General features: G+C 37.1%; 1 protein-coding gene across 1 annotated transcript in view; it reads left to right on the forward strand.

The window, feature by feature from the left end:
- The window catches only part of LOC105942581 (coiled-coil domain-containing protein 7-like), a 192,298-nt gene that overhangs the window by 93,862 nt on the left and 76,985 nt on the right, over positions 1–21,451 (forward strand). The window contains exons 25-26 of the mRNA XM_058681281.1: positions 2,010–2,102; positions 20,750–20,878. Of these exons, the coding sequence (XP_058537264.1) occupies positions 2,010–2,102; positions 20,750–20,878 (222 nt within the window). The remainder of the gene's footprint in view (positions 1–2,009; positions 2,103–20,749; positions 20,879–21,451) is intronic.

Raw genomic sequence — 21,451 nt, forward strand, 5'->3', positions numbered from 1 at the left:
TGGAGACTGATGCAATTGAAATTTGACTGTTGGAAACCAAGTATCTAAACCAACATTAGGAAATATTCTGTGTCAAAGTCACATACTCATAGGTTTCTACTGCCCAATGTTGTGCTGTAGGATTGAAACACTGAAGTCAGTTAACACAGAGCTTCTGATGCCATGCATAAGGTATTATTTGGTTGTTGGAGAGAGAAATAGTTTCATGGGGAATGTTGGCATCATGAAGTTCAGCATTGAGAACATTTATCAGTCTATTTATTTATTGCTTCCTAGGAATTAATTTTGATGCTAATAATCTGGAGGTTTAAGATCTTCCACATACTCTATTAAAGTGGCCCAGAATACAGCAGTTCCAGTCAGTGCTTTGGGAAACGCAAAGGAGATACACACATAGAAAACAATACCCATACCAAGGAAACATTGAGAAAAGTGCCTCTGAAAAATGGGGTTTTGCCATGAACCTCAAGTATACAGTCATAACAGTACTTGGCCAAGGGTTATGATGTGGTGTTTACAGAAGCAAAGTTAGAGTATTGTGTCTGTCCCACATCTTATGTTAGAGGCAAAGCCTGTGGAGACCATTGTCAGTTGTGCACCCAGGACATGACAGCCCTGAGAAAGCACGTTTTCCCATCCACGTGTTTGGCACATGTCCTCAGATTGCTACTGGTGATGCAGAAACGTAGAAATGACCCTAAATATAATCTATTTCTGAAAGATAGAAGGTCTAAGCAAAATTAGGGAGGATTTTATGATTCCTGTGAACATCACTGGGAGGTGTAGCTTTAAGAGCACTTTTGTTAAATACAGGAGTCCTCACAGTTTGTAACTCAGTGGTGCTGAGCATCAGGAACGTGATCCATTCCCTGCACCTTAGAGAAGAGTCACTTGGAAATCCTTAGAGAAAAGTCCACTCGCATCTTCCTTTACAGTCCATTGTTGAATAGATAACAGAGATCTCTTGGGAAGAACTCAGTGTCCAATGATTACTTATAGATAGTTCCATGCATGCACGGTTCAAACATGGCTGTTGTATTGTTACTTCTTTTTCCATCTCCCCACAGATTTTTAAAGATCTGGATTATGTCACAGAGTAGATGTCTGTAATGAGGTTCAGCTGAAGTGGGGAACAAGTAAAAATAGTATGGATGAAACCAAAATTTGAGGATTGCGGATACCATTACTGTGCTTACTCTTACCACTGTGGTAGGGACAAGCAGAGTACCTTGTGAAGCAGTAACCTCTGCAGATGAAGGCACCAACATCTTTTCCAGTGTTAGGGACGTAGATATCCTTGTCTCTGCCCCCTTTTCTCCATTCACTTGACAGTACAGTGATTGTTGAAGGTCTCAAAAGATGGGGCTCTGCACTTTCAAACCCTACTACACGCCTCTTCCTCACAAAGCTAGACAGATTTCCTCATCGGTTGATGCAAACTGCCCAGGTTTTTAGGCCTGTTTGAGTTTCTGGACAAAATGACCCTGAGACTACATCTCTTCCATTAAAACATGACTAACTCATGATGTGATGGACTCCTGTCAGGTTTAGGGGCATGCTCACAGCTGAACACAGCCATGGGTGCATTTCGTGTTGAGGATCTTCAAAGATTATAAACCATTGTCTTAAAACTATGCACATTAACCACGAGGTTGCTTCCGCATCTTTTTAAAACACTTCTGTTGGATCTTTCACTTGACTATTGGTTGTCTTCAAAATTAAGAGAAATGCTCTATTTCCTGTCCGAGCTGAAAACTCATGTGAACACTACACTAGTGTTCTACAAAGCCTCTTGGTGTCAGCTATCACTTTTTGAGAAACATTGACATGACTGTGACTATTGACATGACTTTCCTTCCAGAAAGGCCTACTGTTTCATAAACTTTCCTGGTTCTTTTAGCAAAATAAGAGAAAACATAGGCAGTTTTTAGAAATTTGAAACCAGAGTTCATCATAGATCTGCTTGTCTAAGGGAGTAAATGTATCTCTCTGTGTTGCTTCTCATAAAGTTTCAGGTGAAAATCTTGTTGTTGAACATCAGGATGCAGACTTACAGCGCGAAATCCACGCGGAAGAACAGACTACATTCACTGACGAAAGATGTAAGTATGTTTATAGGTAACTTCAAATTAAAAATGCATAATAAGATCTTAGGTTCATGAATGGGTGTTAAATATATAACATATAAAAAATTTATCTTTGACACAACCAAGAATATTCTAAATAACTAGAGAAAATGCCAAATAATATTTATTTGGAATTTTTGCTCAGGAGACTATTTCACAACATAGTGGAGTGCTCAGTATCCACCAAGATCCCCAAATGGCTTAGCGTTCAGCCAACAACTGGAGATTGTGTATCAGAGAGTCCATGGATCCTCATATATGACACTGCCCCTTTGCCCCTGCATTCCAACTCGGAGAGGTTCCCAGGTCTTAGATTCCAGTGGCAAAACGTTTCAGAAGAGAAATTGTGAGCTGTGCGTCTAGTTGGAGGGCATCCAGGGCATCATACTTTGGACTTCTGTCTGCTAACACGACAGGGAGTATCATCAAGAAGCCAACATAACACATCAGTAGACAAATAGTCTGATAGTCAATGGACTTCCTTTTATTTGTTGGCACTGGTCAATTATCGCCTCTGCTGTGAGCAATTGGGTTCCTCCCTTTCTTTGCCTCAGTATTTCTCATAGGCAAGTAGGCCTTCATACTCTGTCTGCAACAAAGACTGGCCGCATGCCATGTGTGGGCCCTGAGCACGCAACCCTGTTGGGCAGTGTCTTTGTCAGTCCAAAAAATATTATGGTCAATGCAGAGGCAGCTAGTGCTTTGTTAAGGTCCATGTACTTTGTCCAGAGAATGAAAAGCATTTGTGTTAATCAGATGACTAGGGTCCATTGCCATGAAGGACCTTGGCAGGATGCCATTAGGTGCCTGTGTTAGCATGGGAGGGCAGGCTCTTCTATGTGTAGTTATGTGAACATATTATATGCTGTGTATTACATATGGACTGTCACATGGAGGCACATCTATATATGCCCTAATTGATATGACCTTGTTTCTGTACACATATAACCAGCTCATTAAACCAGTCTTCTGTCCTTACAAATTGTAATTGAAAATATTTTCAATAGATTTTTCTATTTTGCAATTATGAAAACTGTTGTAAGACTAAGTGCATATGTATCTGCATGCTTTTCTATGACTACATTAGGCTAAGTTGTTAATGATATAAGGAAAAGTTACAGGCTAATATAAAACATATTTGATGACTGGGGACATGTATGAGGTAATGATGCATCTTCAACAGAAAATGTGATGGCAACTGTTACACCGTGTACTTGTACCATATTTTCTTTATCGTGTCATTCCTTGATGGACATCTGGATGGATTCCATATTTTAGATATTTATAATTGAACCATAATGAATATTTGTGAACAACTAAATCTTGTATACTGATTACATTTCATTTGGGTATATTCCTAGCACTGGGATGGTTGGCTCATCTCATTTGTTTTCACATCACTAGGAGTCTCCAAAGTGTTTTTCCATAATAGTTGCATTATTTGCATTTACATCAACAATATATTAGGATACCTCAGCTCCCCACATCATTTCCACTATTTGGTTGATTTTTTTTTTTTAAAGATTTATTCATTTTATTACAGCCAGATATACACAGAGAGGAGGAGAGACAGAGAAGAAGATCTTCCGTCCGATGATTCACTCCCCAAGTGAACCGCAACGGGCCGATGCGCGCCAATCCGAAGCCGGGAACCTGGAACCTCTTCCGGGTCTCCCACGCGGGTGCAGTGTCCCAATGCATTGGGCTGTCCTCAACTGCTTTCCCAGGCCACAAGCAGGGAGCTGGATGGGAAGTGGAGCTGCCGGGATTAGAACCGGCGCCCATATGGGATCCCGGGGCTTTCAAGGCGAGGACTTTAGCCACTAGGCCACGCCGCCGGGCCCTATTTGGTTGATTTTTAAAATTTCTTTTTGGATGGAGAGTATTCTAACTAGGGCAAGGTAAAATCATTTTTATATATATTTTCAAATTCCATCCCCTTTTTCCTTCTATTTTATTTTTAATTTTATGGTACATTTCTCTAGGCTCTGAGATTTCCTTTTCCTCCTCCCTAGCTTCTCTCCCTCCAATTTATTTCCCCATATTATTACAATAATATAATCCTTTATGAGCTGTCGTGAGTTCATCATTCTGTTTTTTAAGTGTGTCCTGACATTGCCAGTACAGACAATGTTTCAGAGTCCAGCATCCTAATGTCCAAATACATCCAACAGTCTCCTTGGGAGTCCTTCTTTGATTTGGAAGCGGAGATGCATACTGCACTGTATCTTCACATATGGATATGATAGTCTCTATCATGCAATCAATATAGTTAATACATTCCCTTACATGAGAAGTCATAAAACAAAATCAACAGCAGAAATAAAGTTAAAAAATAATTACAATACCATGGAGTTAAGTTACATGCTGGTGAATAAGCAATGTGTTGATGAAGAAATGAAAAAAAAATAGATACTTACTGGAGAAAATGATGCTGTGGTCTATGAGTCAATGAAGAATTTAATATGAGAAAATAAACTGTTTTGAAGAAATGAAAATAAAAGCAAAAATATAAAAAAACATGGGCTGCAGCAAAAACAGTATGGAAAGAGTTGTTGATCTTATAATTTACATGAAGGTTGCCTTATACCAGAGAAAATATATGATATTTGTCCTGTTGGAATTGGCTTATTTCACTGAGCATAATGGTCTCTACTTGGGACCATTTGGTTGCAAATGGTAGAATTTCATTCTTTTTAATGGCTGAATAATATTCCATGGAATAGATGTACGACAGTTTCTTTATCCACTTCACTTTGGACGGACATCTGGGTTGTTCTCATGTCTCTCACATTGTAGATTGTGCTGCTATAAATGTAGGATTACAGACCCCCTTCTCATATGCGGTTTTCATTTCCTTTGGATGTACTGCTAGGAGCAGGATAGCTGGGTCATATGGCAGGTTTATTTGTAGTTCTCTAAGCACTCTTTGTACTGATTCCCATAGTGGTTGTACTAGCCTACACTCCCACCAATACCAAAGGAGGGTAGCAAGGTGAAATTTTATTGTGGTCTTTATTTGCTTTTCCTTCATAGGTCGTGATCTTGAGCAATTTTTCATGTGTGTGTTGGCCATTTGTATTTCATTCTTTGAAAATTGCATATTCACCTGCTTTGCCCACTTTATAACTAGATTATTTATGTTTTGTTGAGATCCTTGAGTGCTTAATATATTCTAGATATTAATCCTATGTAAGCTGTATGATTTGCAATATTCTCTCACATTCAGTTGACACATTCCTTAAGTGAAGTTTTCTTTGCAGTGTTAAATTTTCTTAGCTTGATGTAATCACATTTGAGTATTTTGTTTGTATTGTTTGTGCTACTGGCATCTATACAAAAAATCTTTTCTTATAGCTATGTCTTGAAGAGTTTCTTCTGTGTTTTACTCATGAATTTGCTGTCAGCAGTTTGTAGATTTAGATCCTTGATCCATTTTGTAGTTGGCTATAGATTTCTGGCTTAATTCCTGAAATTTTATTCCCTTTTTGTTCCCTTGATTTGCATTTGTTTTTTTGTGGAAGCACCAGGCAGCTTTGATGTCAGCTGCCCAGAAAGATACCTTGAAGCCCAGCTTTGTTTTGGTTGTTTAGTTAGCAATTATCATGCTTGTGGTTTCATGTGATATTTTTGCATCAATTTTTAGATCTGAGAAGAGTACCCACAGGTGTTTTGATTAGGATTGCATTAGATTTGTGAATTGCTTGTGATAATATATACATTTTGATGGTATTAATTCCACCAATCCATAAGGATGAAATTTTTTTCGTGTTTTGGTTTCTTCATCTATGTATTTAATGCTTTGTAAATATCATCTTAGAGATCTGTTATAAGTTGGTGAATCCCAAATTTGTGTCATAAAATTTAGAAGATTTATTCATTCTCTCTCTCTCTCTGTCTCCACATATATATATCTATCTATATATATATACATATATATAATTTTAAGAGGTTAATTCCAGCGTATTTGAAGTTTTGATTGCTGTAGTGGGTGGGAGCTGGCCTTACATGTTGATTTTTGTGGGTTGATTTTATATCCAGTTTTATTCATTTGATGTCTTTTACTTTCCTGATGACTTTGGCTAAAACTTGCAGGAAAATGTTGAAGAACAATAGTGAGTGTGGACATCATTGTCTGGTTCTGTATCTTCGTGGAAATGCCTTCAGATCTTCCCCATTCAGTATGATATTGGTTATGATGTTTTCATATATCACCTTGATTGTTTTGGAAAATGTTCATTCTGTTCCAGATTTACTTAAGATCTTCATTATGAAGGGATGTTGTATTTTATAAAATGCTTCTGTAGAGATTTTTCTGCATCCATATGGTCTTTATTCTTCAGCTTGTTAATGTGGTGTATCACACTTATTGATTTGCATTTAGTGAACATCTGCTTTGAATGATCTTTTTGATGTGTTGTTGGATTCTATTAGCTAATATTTTGTTGAAGAATTTTGCATCTGTGTTAATCAGGAAATTGATCTATAGCTCTCTTTCTTGTATCTCTGCTTTTGAAACTAAGGTTATGTTGTCCTCATAGCAGGTTTCTGGGAGGATTCATTCTCTTGATTGTTTTGAACAGTTTGCGAAGCATTACAATTAATTCCTAAGTTTGTTAGAATTTGGCACAGAGGCTATTTGGTCCTCGGCTTTTCTTTGTTGGGAGAATCTTCAGTACTGACTCATCCTCTGTCTTGGTTATTGGCCTTTTAAGGTTTTCTATGTCCTAATAATTCTTTGAATATCTGTGGTGTATATCCATCGTTGTGTTTCCTGTTTAATCTCAGATCTATCGGAGTCTTCCACACTGTGCCCCCCCCGCTTTTTTTTTTTTCGATTAGTTGGGGCAATGGTATATCTGTTTTTATTTTTTCTAAAAACAAACTCCTCAATTTACTGATCTTACATACAGTCTTCTTTTGTCCCAGTTTTGTTTGTTCTCTAATTTTAAGTATTTCTTTCTTCCTACCTACTTTCAGTTTGGTTTCTTGTGTTTCTAGAAACTTGATAACTATTTGATTTCTTGACATAAGTACTAGTTGCTATGAATTTCCCTTTTTTACTGCTTTTGCTATATCCCCAAATTTTATTTTATGCTGTCATCCTTATTTATTTCTAGGAAATTTAAATTTCTGTTTTGATTTCCTCTTTGACCCACTGTATATTCTGTAGCATGTCTCCATGTAGTTACATGTTTACCAAGAGTTCTTGGGTTATTGATTTCCAGCTTTATTTCATGGTGTTCAGAATAGATAAATGGTATGAGTTTACCTTTTTTCCTTAATTTTATGAGGCTTATTTTGTGACCTAGCATATGGCCTACCATAGAGTATGCTCTGTGTGCTGATGAAAAGATTGTATATCATGGAATTGTGGAATAAATGCTCTGTAAATATCAATTAGATCCCTTTGGTCCATAATATAAGTTAGCTAGTTTTTTCTTGTTTCTTTTCTGTCTCAAACAGTCCACTGATAAAAGGTTGTAGAAATCCACCATTATCATTATATTGAATTCTGAGTTTCACTTTACAAATATGTGTGTGTATATATATATATGTGTATATATACATATTATATATAACATTTTTACAAAAATAATTTTATATAAATTTAATCATATATTATATAAAATAATTTTAAAGACATTTTATATATGAAACAAAATATTTGCATATAATAAAGTTTTATTATATAAAAAATAAAGTTTTATATACATATATACATGTGTATACATATATATATATATGTACACATACAAATTATTTTTCAAGAAAGAGTATTTTAGGCTCAGGGATTTCCCCTTCCACTTTCACAGACCTCTTCTACCACTGTTTTCCTCTATATTATAATAATAATTTACTACCTCAAAAAACTGTTGCAAGTCCATCATCCTGCTATTTAAGTTTATCCTGACATTTTAGGTATAGAGAATTGTGTAAATTCCAGCATTCTAGTGTCAAAATATATTTAGCAGTTTGATTGGGAGACCATCTTTATTTCAGAAATAGAGACACATGCTGCAATGTATCTCCACTTCATAGTTTACTTGCCTATATTTTACGGCTCATATAGATTTACCTGTATCTGTTGATCTTGTATTTTGCATGAAGTTTGCCTTGTTTCAGAGACAATATATGCTATTTTTCCTGTAAGGATTGGCTTATTTCACTGAGCATAATGGTTTCTGCTTGGGAACATTTGGTTGCAAATGGTAGAATTTCATTCTTTTTAATGGCTGGGTAGTATTCCTTGGAGTAAATATAACACAGTTTCCTTACTCATTTCTCTTTGGATGAGCATTTGAGTTGTTTTCATGTCTTTGCTATTGTAAATTGTGCTGCTGTAATTATAGGATTGTAGATCCATTTTCATATGCAAATATCATTTACTTTGCATGCATTTCCAGAAGGGGTGGATAGCTGGGACAAACATTAGGTCAGTGTTCAGTTCTCTTAACACTCTCTGTACTGACTTTCATAGGTTGTACTAGCCTACACTCCCCCCAGTAGTAAAGTAGGAACAGCAGGTCTTGTTAGTACAGTTCTCAGTGCAGGCCAATCTCACTGGAGTTAGGTGGAACCTCCCTGATAGCCAGGGAGCCTGAGCATTCTTTCCTGTGTCTATTAGGCATTTGAATTTGTTCTATGGAAAACGTCTGTTCATTTCCTTTGCCCATTTCTTCACAGGGTTGGATGTTTTTGCTGTTGCTGAGATTCTGAAGCTCTTTGTAAATCCTGCATTGTTAGTTCCCTATGGCACTAACCCCCGTGGGAAGGTTTTGTCACATTCTTTTGGTGACTTCTTTGTTGATCATTTCCTTTGCTGCACAGAAACTTCTTAGCATGATGTAATCCCATTTGTTTATTTTGGCTTTGACTGCCTGTGCTTTGGGTGATTTTCCTAAGAAGTCTTTCCCAATTCCTGTATCTTGGAGAGTGCTTCCTATGTTCTCCTTGAAAGGTCTGATGGTTTCTGGGTGCAGATATAGTTCTTTGATCCATGCAGAGCTGATTTTTGTATAAGGTGACATGACAGCTGAGGATCTTACTTCTTACCTCTGCAGGCTGTTATCCCATTGTGCCTTCAGCATTTTTTGAAGAAACCAGATGTTTTTCCCTGGATAATTTTTTGGTTCTGTTGTCAAAGGTTATTTCCTGTACATGTGTGAGCTTCCTTCTGGGGTTTCTGTTTCATTGATCTTCTGTATCTGTACCAGTAATAGACTGTTTTGATGACCCCTGCCCTGTAGTATGTCGTGGAGTCTGGAATTGTGATTACTCCAGCTTGAGTTTTATCTTTCAGGATAGCATTGGCTATTCATAAGGTCTCTTATGTTTCCCCATGAACTTTTGTATCATCTTTTCTATTTCTGAGAAGAATTTCGTTGGGATTTTTATTGGGAGCCTTTCGAATCTATGTATCACTTTTGATAATATGGGCTTTTGATGATGTTGATTTTGCCAATCCAGGAACATGTTAAGTTTCTCCAGCTTAAAGTCTTCCTCTATTTCTTTTTAAATACTTTAAAATTTTCTTTTCAGACATCTTCCCATCTTTGGTTAGATTAATTCCAAGGCATTTAAGATCCCTCTCCACTACCATTAAATTAATATATTCCTCGATAACTAGTCATAATTCCATCATTCTGCTACATAAGTGTATCCTGAGTTTGTAGGTATGGACAATGCGTGATAATCCAGCATCCTATTGTCAAGATAAAATTAGCAGTTTCCTTGGGGATTACAAAGAGCTTTAGAAACTCAATAACAGCAAAACAAATGACACTGTGATGAAATGCACGAATAAAACAAACAGATATTTTTTGAAAGAACAAGTTCTATTTCTTTTTTCAATGTTCTCTAATTTTCCTCTAGAGGTCTTACACATCTTTGGTTAGGATATTTCTAAGATATTTAATATTCCTTTCCACTGCTTTTAAAGGGACTGTACTTACAAGTTCTTTCTTGGCCATGGAGTTATTTGTGCGAGCATCATGGATTTATGTTCATTTTTTTTTTTGTATCTTGCTGCACTGCCAAATTCTCTTATGAGTTATAAAAGTCTCTTGATTGACTTTTTGTTCTCCTATGTAGAGAACCATTTCATCTACAGATAGGGACAATTGTAGTTTCTCTCTTCCAATTTGAATCCATTTTATTTGTTTTTCTTGGATTAAAGCTCTGACAAGGAATCCAATACTATTTTCAACAGCAGTGGTGATACACAGGCTTGTATAGTTTCAGGTCTTAATGGGAATGCTTCCAGTCTTCCCACATTTACTATGATGCTAGCATTTTGTCCTAGATTGTTTTGATTGTGTTGTGGAATGTTCCTTCTATGCCAGTTTTGTTTTGGGTTTTTATCAGATGTCTTCTCTGCACCCATTGAGATGATCATATGGTTTTTGTTTTTCGATTTTTGGTGTGGTGTACCACATTTATTGATTGCAAATGTTAAAGCATTCCTGCTTGGCAGTGCTAAATGCCACCTGGTCTGGGTGCATTATCTGCCTGATGTACTGTTAGATCCTGTTGGCTAATATTTTGTTGAGTATTTTTGTGTCTGTATTCCTCAGGGATATTGGTCTGTAGTTCTCCTTTTCTGCTGTGTCTCTATCTGGTCTTGGTATTATGTATTATTGGTTTCATTGAAAGAATTTGGAAGGATTGCCTCATTTTCTGTTGTTTCAAATAACTTGTGGATATTTAGGGTACATTCTTCTTGAATATTTGGTAGAATTTAGCAGAGAGGCCATCTGGTTCAATGCTTTTCTTGTTTTGGAGACCTTTAATTACTGGTTTAATCTCACGCCTTCTTTAGGTCAATTTAAAGTATTAATTGTCTCATGATTCAATTTTGTTAGATTGCATGTGTCCAAAAATCTATCTATTTCTTCTAGATGTTCTGATTTGTTAATGTATAGTTGTTTGTAATAGTTCATAATAATTCTCTGCATTTCCAATATATCTGGTGTTATATTTCCTTTTTCCGTCTCTGATGCTATTGATACATTATCCTCTCACTTCCTGTTTTGATTAGTTAGAGTAGCAGGTAATCTATTTTGTTGATCATCTCAAAGAACCAGCTCTTTCATTCATGGATTTTATGTGTTGCTGTGTTGGTCTCTATTTGGTTTCTTTGCTCCCTTATTTTGGTTATTTCTTTTTTCCTGTTAATCTTGGGATTGCCTTGCTGTTTTTTTCTAATTCCTTCAACTGTAAGGTTAGCTCATTTACTTAGTGCTTTTCTGATTTCTTACCATAAGCATTGATTGAAATGAGCTTTCATTTTAACACTGCCTTGGTGTGTCCCATACATTTTGATATGTTGTTTTGGTGCTTTCATTTGTTTCAATTTTGTTTATTCCCCATTTGACTTTTTCAGTAGCCCACTGTTCATTTAGCAGCAAACTATTTAATTTCCAGGTATTTGCATGTCATCTAGGGTATTTGAGCTATTGGTCGCCTGTTTCAGTGCATGATGTTTTATGAAGATGCATGGTACAATTTCAATTTTTTAAATTTTGCTGAGGCTTGTTTTGTGGCATATAACATGGTCAGTCTGGAGAAGGTTGCATGTACTGATGAAGAGAAAGTGTATTCTCTGTAGGATGAAAGATTCTGTAGACACTAATTTTGCTCGAATCTTGGTGAACTCTGTTCTTGCTGAGTTTCTGTTCCATTTATCTGTCCATTGATGTTTAAGGGGTATTATGGTCCCTCATTATAATTGTATCATAGTGTATTTTTCCCTTTAAATCCATATATATTTGTTTCATGCAGTTAGATGCTCTGGCATTTGGTGTATATACATATATTGTAGAGCTCTTGCTGCCGAATAGATCCTTTGATCATAGCATGATGACCTTCTTCATCTTTTGTAATGTTTTTCATGATGAAGTCTACATTATCTCATATAAGAATAGCTACACAGCACTTTTCCTTTTGATTAGCCTGGAATATCTTTCCTTCATTTCACTTCAGTGTTCGCCATTGTTAGTGAGATGTGTCTCCTACAGGGAACAGATGGATGGGTTTTGTTTCTTGATCCAGTCTACTAATCTATGAGATTTGATTGATGAGTTTCAGTCATTTTCATTCAGGGTTAATGTTGATACAAGGTGGTTTGATCCTGTCATTTTAGCAATGGATTGTTCATTGCTTGATTTAGTCTTCTTTTGTTGTTTTATTGAGAACAGTGTCCACATTTGCCTTTGCTTTTGGTAGGTGCTTTTCCTTTGATCTGTCAGTAGGACATCTTTAAGTAACATTTGTAGTGTGGTCCTAGTAGGGGGGATTTCTTTTAGCTTTTCTTTGCTGTGGAAGTATTTTCTTTCATTTTGAAAGACAGAAGAAAAGTTGGGTGGGTACATTATTTGGGCTGATAATTTTTTTCCTTTCAGAATTTGGAATCTGTCACTCTTTCTCTTTTGACCTGTAAATCGGCTGTGACCTGGGTGATCAGCTGTGAGGCTGACTGGTGCTACTTCAAATGTTTATTGATTTTTTCATGTGCATATTTAGTATCTTTTTTTTGTGCTACTGTTGAGAGAACTTGATTCCAATGTGTCATGGTGAGAATCATTTTTTGGGTGACATGTTTAGGAGTTCTGTGGCCCTCCTGTGTGTTGTTTCCCAACTCTTCCTCCATTTTGGGAAAGTTCTTATTTTTTTTATATATGATTATATTTTGCCTCTTTATTCCCCTGAGACGTACTTTATAACAATTGGATATTCATCAATATTCTGTTCACAAAACTCTGTAACTGTGTGTGTGTAGAGAATCCTTCCATTTTTTTTTCTTTTTTTAATTTATTCATTAGTTACATTGTATTATGTGACACAGTTTCATAGGTCCTGGGATTCCCCCACCCCTCCCCAAACCTTCCCCCCATGGTGGATCCCTCCACCTTGTTGCATAACCACAGTTTCCATTTTCTTTTTGTACTCTTATGAGAATCATCTTTAATGTGCATATTTGCACCAGTAATTTCTTCAATATAATGTTCAGTTTTCACCATTATGCACCTCAAAACCCTTGTAGCCTCCACCCATCACCCAACTGAAAATTCATTTCAGCATTTTTTAAAGATTTATTTGTTTTTATTGGAAAGACAGACTTACAAAGAGGAGACAAAAAGATTTTTTGTCTGCTCGTTCTGAAGTGGCCACAAAGGCTGTAGGTAAGCCTACCTGAAGCCAGGAGCCAGGAGCTTTTTTCTGGTCTCATATAGGTGCATGTTCCCAATGCAAAACAACTCCTCAACCATATTGGCAATGAACATCGTGATAAGACAACAACTTAAAATTAGAGATGAAAGAGAAATGGTTTCAACTTTTTGCTCTTTAAATGGGTCATGACAGTGTTGGCATAGGCAATAGTAGGGATTATAATTTTTTTTTGTTTTCTAGGTGTATTTAGAAGGTTAATCGGGAATCTGCCTTCATTCCTTAGTAGAGATGCATTCTGTTGATTTTTCTTGATTCCTGGTAGTCTGATGTACATGACATTTTTCATTTGTAGGGTCACACATGTATCTTTTTCTCAATTATTATTATTGTTATTTTGTTTTGTATTTTTGATGGAAGTTTTATTACATTAAAGTAAACATATATCTGTCCTTTTGGCGATTGGCTCATTTCACTTAGCACAATGGTCTCATTTGGGCCTATTGGGATGCAAATGATAAAATTGCATTTATTTTTAATTTCTGAATAGTATTACATAGAGTGGGTGTGCCACATTTTCTTCATCCACTCCTCTTTCAGTGGGCATCTAGGTTATTTCCATATTTTGATTATGCTGCAATGAATACATGAGTGCAAGTTGCTTTCTCGTGTATTGGATCCTTTGGATGTAATCCCAGCAGTGGGATTGCTGAGTGATACGGTAGGTGAATTTTCAGTTGCCTGAATATTCTCCATACTGACTTCCATAGTGGCTGTACAAGCCTACAATCCCACCAGCAGTGGAGTAGAGTTCATTTCTCTCCTCATCCTTACCAGCAGCTGTTGTAGTGAGTTTTGAGTATGTGGGCCATTCTTACAGAAGGTAAGTGGAACCTCAGTGTTGTTTTTAATTTGAATTTCCCTGATTGCTAAGGAGTTTGAGCAATTTTTTCATATGTCTGTTAGCAATTTGGATTTGTTCCTTTAAAAAGTTTCTGCTCATTTCCTTTTATCATTTCTTGACTGGTTTGCTTGTTTTCTTGTTATGGTTATTCTGGATTTCTTTGTATATTCTGGGTTTTAGTCCCCTTTCTGTTGTGTAGTGTGCAAAATTTTTCTCCCATTCTGTTGGTTGCTTTTTTTTTTTTTACTTTGTTGATTGTTTCTTTTGCTATTCTGAAAATTCTTAGTTTGTTGTAGTCCCATTTGATAATTTTTGTCCTGATTGCCCTTGCTTTTGATGATTTTTTTCTAGGAAGTTTTTCTCTGTATCTTGTAGAGTATTCCCACGTATTCTTCTAAGGTTTGATGTTTTCTGGATGTAGGCTTAGATCCTTCATACTTTCAATCTTTATGTATGGTGAAAGGTGGTGGTCTTGTGTTTTTACTTCTGCAGGCTGCTCTCCAGTTGTGTCCCCAAAAATTGTTTAAGAGACCTTGTTTTTTTGCTGTGTTGTTTTCTGTTCTCTTATCACAGATTAGATGGCTGTACATGTGTGGGCTCTATTGTGATGTTTCTATTCTGCTTCATTGATGCTCTTCTGTGTTTCTGTACCAGTAACGGGCTGTTATGATAGCCACCACCCTATAATATGTCCTAAGGTCTGAGATTGTGATATCTCCAGCTAAATCCTTATATTATAGCACAGTTTTGACTGTTCAGGGTCTCTTGTGTTTCCAGATGAACTTTTGTATCATTTTTTCCATCGCTGTGAAGAATTTTTTTGGTATTTTGATTGGAATCCCATTGAATGTATATACTACTTTTGGTCATATGGACAATTTGCTGGTATTGATTCTGCCCATCTTAGAACATGGTATATATCTCTACCTTTTAAAGTCTTCTTCTATTTTACTTTTCCATGTTTTGTAATTTTCCTCATAGAGATTTTCCATGTCTTTAGTTAGTTTTATTCCAGGGTATTTCAGTATCTTCTTTGTTATTTTGAAATGCACCATTCTGATTAGTTCTTTTTCAATCATAATGCTCTTTGTGTGCACTAGGGCTGTTGATTTCTGTTCATTTATTTTGTACCCTGCCACTTTACCAAATTCTCATGTTATTTCTAGCAGTCTGTTTATCGATTCTTTTGGTTCTCCTATGTGTAGAATCATGTCGTCTACAAACAGAGATAGCTTGACTTCCTCCTTTTCCATGTGGATTCCTTTGATTTCTTTTTCTTGTTTAAATGCTCTAGTGAATACTTCTAGTGCTATGACAAACAGCAGTGGTGATAGAGGACATCCTTCTCTAGTTCCAGATCTTAATGGGAGAGCTTAGATTCTTTATATTGTATGATGCTGGCATTGGGTTTTTCATAAATTGCTTTTATTGTGTTGTAAAATGTTCCTTCTATGCCAGTTTTGTTTAGGGTTTTAAACATGAGGTGGTATTTGCATCTATTAAGATTATCATATTACTTTTGTTCTTCAGTTTCTTGATGTGATGTATCACATTTATAGATTTTTATATGTTAAACCATTCATGCCTGCCAGGGATTAATCCCAGCTGGTCCAAGTTCATGATCTGTCTGATGTATTGTTGAATTGTGTTTGTTAGTATTTTGTTCAAGATTTTAGTGTTGATATTCATCAAGGACACCAGTCTGTAGCTTTGTTTGGTATCTCTGTCTGGTTTTGGTGTTAAGGTGATACTGGCCTTGTAGAAAGAGCTTGGAAGGATAGCCTCCTTTTCCGTTCTTTTGCATGGTTGGTGAAGAATTGGGGTCAGTTCCACTGGAAGACATTGTAAAACTAAGTAGTGAAGCTATCTGGGCCTGGGATTTTCTTTGTAGGCAGGACTTTAATTACTGATTCAATCTCTGTCTTGGTTATAGGTTAATTTAGATTTTCTGTTGCCTCATGACTTAGTTTCGGTAGATGGTAGATGGTATGCATCCAGGAATCTGTCTCTTGGAAGTCTTCTAATTTGTTGACATACAGTTGCTTCTAATAATTTCTGATTATTCTGTATATGGCTGAGGTATCTGCTATGTCCCATTTTTCATCTTTGATAATGTTAATTATTGGCTTCTCCTGCTTTTTTTTTTTTTTTTTTTGTCAGTGGGGCCAAATTGTGTGTCTATTATGTTTGTTTCCTTGAAAAACCAAATCTTTGATTCATTGCTTTTGGCTTTTGTATTTTTGTCTCTGTTTTATTTTTTATTTTGATTACTTCTTTTTGTTTCTGTTGTTCTTGATTATTTTGCTATTGTTTCTCTAGCTCCTTTAGGTGTATACTTAGCTCATTTACCCCATGTCTGTCTTCTTTCCTAATTTAGACACCAATGGCGATAAATTTACCGGTTAACATTGCCTTGGCCATTTCCCACGAGTTTTAGTATATTACATTTGAGTTTTCATTGGTTCCAAGGAATTTTTAAATTTCGATTTCAATTTCTTCTCTAACTCATTGTTCGTTCAATAGCATGTTGTTCAATCCCAAGGTTTTTACAAATTTCCTGGGTATTCTGATTTATTCATGTCTAGTTTCACTCTGGTGGTCTGAGAAGATGCATAATATGATTACAAATTTTTTATAGTTGGTAAGACTTGTTTTGTGATCTATCATGTGCTAGATCCTTGAGAAGGTTCCATGTATAGCTGAAAAAAATGTATATTTGATGTTCATGGTATGGAAGCTTCTGTATATATCTATTAAGTCCATTTATTGTCTGTGTGAGATCTGTTGTTTTTTTGCTGAGTTTCTGTCTCATTTTTCTGTCTATTGATGTTAATGGGGTGTTGAGTTCCCCACTATTTTTGTATTGGCATCTGTGTTGTCCCTTAAGTCTGTCAATAATTGTTTCCTATTGCTAGGTGGTCTTTTATTTGGTGTGCATACATTTGTTATTTTTATTTCTTCTTGGTGGATGACTCCCTTTATCATTGTGTAGTGCCCCTCTTTATCTCTGCACCAGCTCTTTTTTTCCATTTTCCCGTTTCCCCCATTAAATGTTTTTTCCATGTTTTTACTCTCAGTTTCCATGTATGTTTTTTGGTTAGATGCGTATCATGTAGGCAACAGATACATGGGCACTGCTTTTTGATCCATTTTGATAGTCAATGTCTTTTCATTAATGAGCTTAGGCCATTCGAGTTCAGAGTTAACACTGATAGGTTGTGAATCAGTCCTGTCAGTGTGTGAGTGTGTGTGTGTGTGTGTGTGTGTGTGTGTGTGTGTGTGTGTGTGTTAGGGTTTCTGCTTAAGTTTGGTTTCTTTTGTGGGTTTCAATGGAAAGATCTTCCCCTTTCCATCATTGATTATGATTAACTTCCTTTCTTTCTGACTGTATCCCATTTCTGAGCAGAGTTTCTAGGCCTGGCTTAGTTTTGGCATATCTTATAACTTCTCTTTACTATGGAAATATTTCATTTTCAAACACAAATGAGAGCTTAGCTGAATGTATTATCCTGGGATGATAATTTTTCTGTTTTAGGAACTGAAAAATTTTACTCCATTCTCTTCTTATTTGAGTGGTCACTTCTGAGAAATTGGCAGTGATTTTGAGTGGTTTTCCTCTGTCATTTTTTTCCATTCTTGGTTCAGTATTCTTTAGGTTCATTTGAGGGGAACTTGACAACGACGTGTCTGGGTGAGGGTGGATTTGGTGTCCACTGCCCTTTCTGTATTTGACTTCTCCTTATGCTCCCAATGTTTGGAAAATTCTCTTTTATAATTTCATTGAACACTTCCTGTAATTCTGCCTCTTTTTCCATGCCTTCAGAAATTGTTATAATTCTGATATTTTATTTTTTGGTGGTGTCCTTCATTTCTTAAATACTTTTCTTGGCTTTATTCGGATTCTCCTCCTTGTGTTTAATTAATTATGTGTTCTCAAATTGGTTCTCTTCCAATTGTGATATTCTTTCCTTTGCAGTATAACTGCTGTGAAAGTGCCCGTGATTGGTAATTTCTGATTCCCAATCCATGCTGTTAAGTTGTGAACGCCTAATGGTTGGTAACTTCCCCTGGTAGAGTCCCACTGAATGGGACTCTGCTCCTTTTCTCTTATTATCTTGCTTGTTTCTCTTTGTTTTTCTTTCTCTAAAATTTGAAAGTGCCCATGCTGTTCAGTGATGTTTGACTCCTGATCTGATGATGTGAATTTGTGAACTTCTCTCAATGAGACTCCCCTCATTATCTCTTGTTCTCTGTGTTTTCTTCTCTCCAATAAAGCTCTCTAAAATTTAAACCGGGCTTACAGAGTGTTTTTTGTGGATTGAGCCTAAAAGTGAAACTGTGTCTGTGTACAGCAAATAGCAAAAGATTAAACGCTGTTACCACTTGTTTTATAAATTCTGTCTCAGTGGTAATATATGCTTTAAGTTCCTTGAATTCTTGCCATCATTATCTATGAAGAGTTTTATGATGATTTTTTTTTTTGTATTCCTTGTCTGGGAAATCCTCAATATCTTCATTCTGCTACTTTAAGATTGATATGATCTTTGGCTCATTTTTGAGGGAAGCGCTGGTTGCTCATTTATATTACTTCCTGTTTTTCTGTTGTCCTTCTCCATGACCTTTCAGATCTATGGGCTTGCTTATTCCTGTTGGTAATGTGTGTGCCCTGTTGGCATTCAGTCTCTGGTGTTTTGCTGCAGTTTTCTTTGGTGCCTTTCTGTTGTTGGGGAGGCTGCTAAAGCACAGGGACACCTGCTGTGCTCCTCTTTGGGGATGGTTCCTCTCCCATCCTTCTTGTTCTAGTGGCAGATAGGGGATGTGCAGCAGGGCAAGCGATGGATCTAGCCGCACTGACAGCTGTGGCTGTGTGTGGCTGAGGATACAAACTCCTCTGTGTTATTGGAGGTCTGGGTTCAGACTCTGCCCCACTGGGATCCTGCATCTCCCTCTCTGGTGGTCCTGATACTTCTCCGGTGTATGTGGGCGGGGGGGGCAGGGGACGGTTAGGGCACAAATCCTTCAGGTGTTAGTAGGCTCAGTTCTTGTTCCACGCGTTCCTCTCTCAGCTGATTCACTCCCCAGGTGATTACTCCCCAATGGCTGCTTCCCCAGTGGTGTCGCCTCCTCCAGCATGGGGGTGTTTAATTGGGTGCCTGTGGGTTTCTCCCACCAGGAGCCTCCCTGTACTGGTTCGAAATTCACCAGACCTTTGTTTGTATCTTGGGATGCCTTCACGTAGTTTGCCTGTACTAACCCTCCTGGCTGCCGGCTGCAATCCTGAATGTTTTCAGCAGTTCTTCCTTGCCTGTGTGGCACCCACATCCTTCCAATGTACTCCAGGGAGGCCCAGTCACCTCACCCAGCGATTCTCTTCCATCTCTCTACCAGATCCTGCCCTAAAGCTATCTGCACTGTAAGCTATACCTGCTTTCCAAAATCAGCTGTCTTGTCTTCCAACATTATGACATTTGAAGTGTTTTTTTAAAGATCAATAGTCCACTTTCAGTAATGGAAAATTATAAATGTAATTCATTTGGTAGTCTGTTGTAAAAAAATTACTATAAACTGGGAGTCCTACACAATTAAAAACGAACCATTTATACTAAGCATGCTAGAAGTCTGGGATCAGGGTGTCAGCAGACTGATGCAGGACCTCTGCATTGAAAATCCACCCTTTGAAGGGGTGGGGCTTCAGACATGACCTGGATTAACCCTGTTTCTTGCTCCAGGTGCTGTGTCTGTTACCCGTGTACCACTGGTTTCCATTATTCTTCTTTTCCCCTGATGTTCTTTTGCAAGTACTCACTTGTGAATGAGACCATTTTGGAGTGACTTGATGGAGGAGGAGGCAAATACATCTTCTCTATATACAGTCATCTCAGATCTCACCCTCTGTTGATTTGAAAGGCAGAATTAGAGAGAGGGAGGGAGGGAGGGCGAGAGAGAGAGAAGGAGATAGAGAAAGGGAAGAAGGGACAGGAGGGAGGAGGGATGGGGGGAAGCAAAATCTCCCATCTGCTGATTCACCCGTCGAATGGCTGTACCACTCAGTGCCAGGCCAGGGCAAAAGTTAGGAGTGGTAGGATCCTAGCTAGGATCTTTGACTGGGTCTCCCATGTAGGTGCATGTGCCAAACCACCCAGTTGGCATGATGGCACTGCAAGTTGTGGCTTAATGTGCTCCACTACAGTGTTAGTTCCTGAAGTCTTTTAAATTAAACTCAGCAAATATTTTTTCCTTTGACTTATTATATGTACATTTAAATACATATTTTGTGTATGCTTTACAGTTTGGCCTGGTGTGTGACTACACTAATAATTGGGGGTGGGGGAAGCAAAATTATCAATACTTTTTTTGTTTTAGGTTAACATGGTCAATAATTGCCACATGATAGCACTACCTGCACGCACGTGCGCGCACACGCACACACACACAGACATTGTGCCATCATGATTGATTCGTTACGCTCTCCTTGGTGAAGTTTGCTAATTATTTGCCATGCAGAGAAGGTCCATTGCATTTTTTTTCTTTGTTTGTTTGTTTCCTGTAGCAATTCCTCTTGAAGCCCAGGAAAAGGATACCTCACTTGAGGATGTATTGCTTGAGGACAATGCTATACTCCCAAGACGTGAATCTCAAGTGAAGATACCTGAGCCTGTTAAAAAAGAAAGTCTCGAAGGTAAATAATTTGCTGTGTATCTTGAAAACTTTCAATTACATGCAAGAGAATTTTGTTTCTGTTTTCTGTATACTTTGTTTCCTTACACTTCATTTGTGTTTATGCTAGCAAACTTCTGGATTGCTATTGCTTATTTATCTGTTTTATAAGCCTCTCTTTTTGAGGTTTAAGACTTCCTTTGCTGTGCTTTAAATATTCACTGTGCTTTTGGAAATACAGAAGGGAGATAACTACTTTCAAAAATAAAAGTAAATCATAATCAAGATAAAATGGCTTTCTGGTTTTTTTTAGTTTGCATTGAGTTGGAGGTGGTTGAGGATATGCCTGGTTTTTTTTTTCCTTGCAGTTAAGTCAGATTTTGTATTCTATACATGCAATATCACACTATTATGCTTATGTAGAGAAACTTGCAATTTATTGCCGTTAGTGGCAGAGCAGTTTGTTCTAATCACAAGTCTCAGTTTGGCATGTTCATAATTTGCACTTTACTTTCCTTGCTATCTGCCTTAGCCAACTGGTAGTTATGAGCCACACGCTCAGTCTGATTGTTGTTTGAATAAGTTTTTTTTTTTA

The sequence above is a fragment of the Ochotona princeps genome, chromosome 25 (assembly GCF_030435755.1).
Source record: "Ochotona princeps isolate mOchPri1 chromosome 25, mOchPri1.hap1, whole genome shotgun sequence".
Classification (NCBI taxonomy): domain Eukaryota; kingdom Metazoa; phylum Chordata; class Mammalia; order Lagomorpha; family Ochotonidae; genus Ochotona; species Ochotona princeps.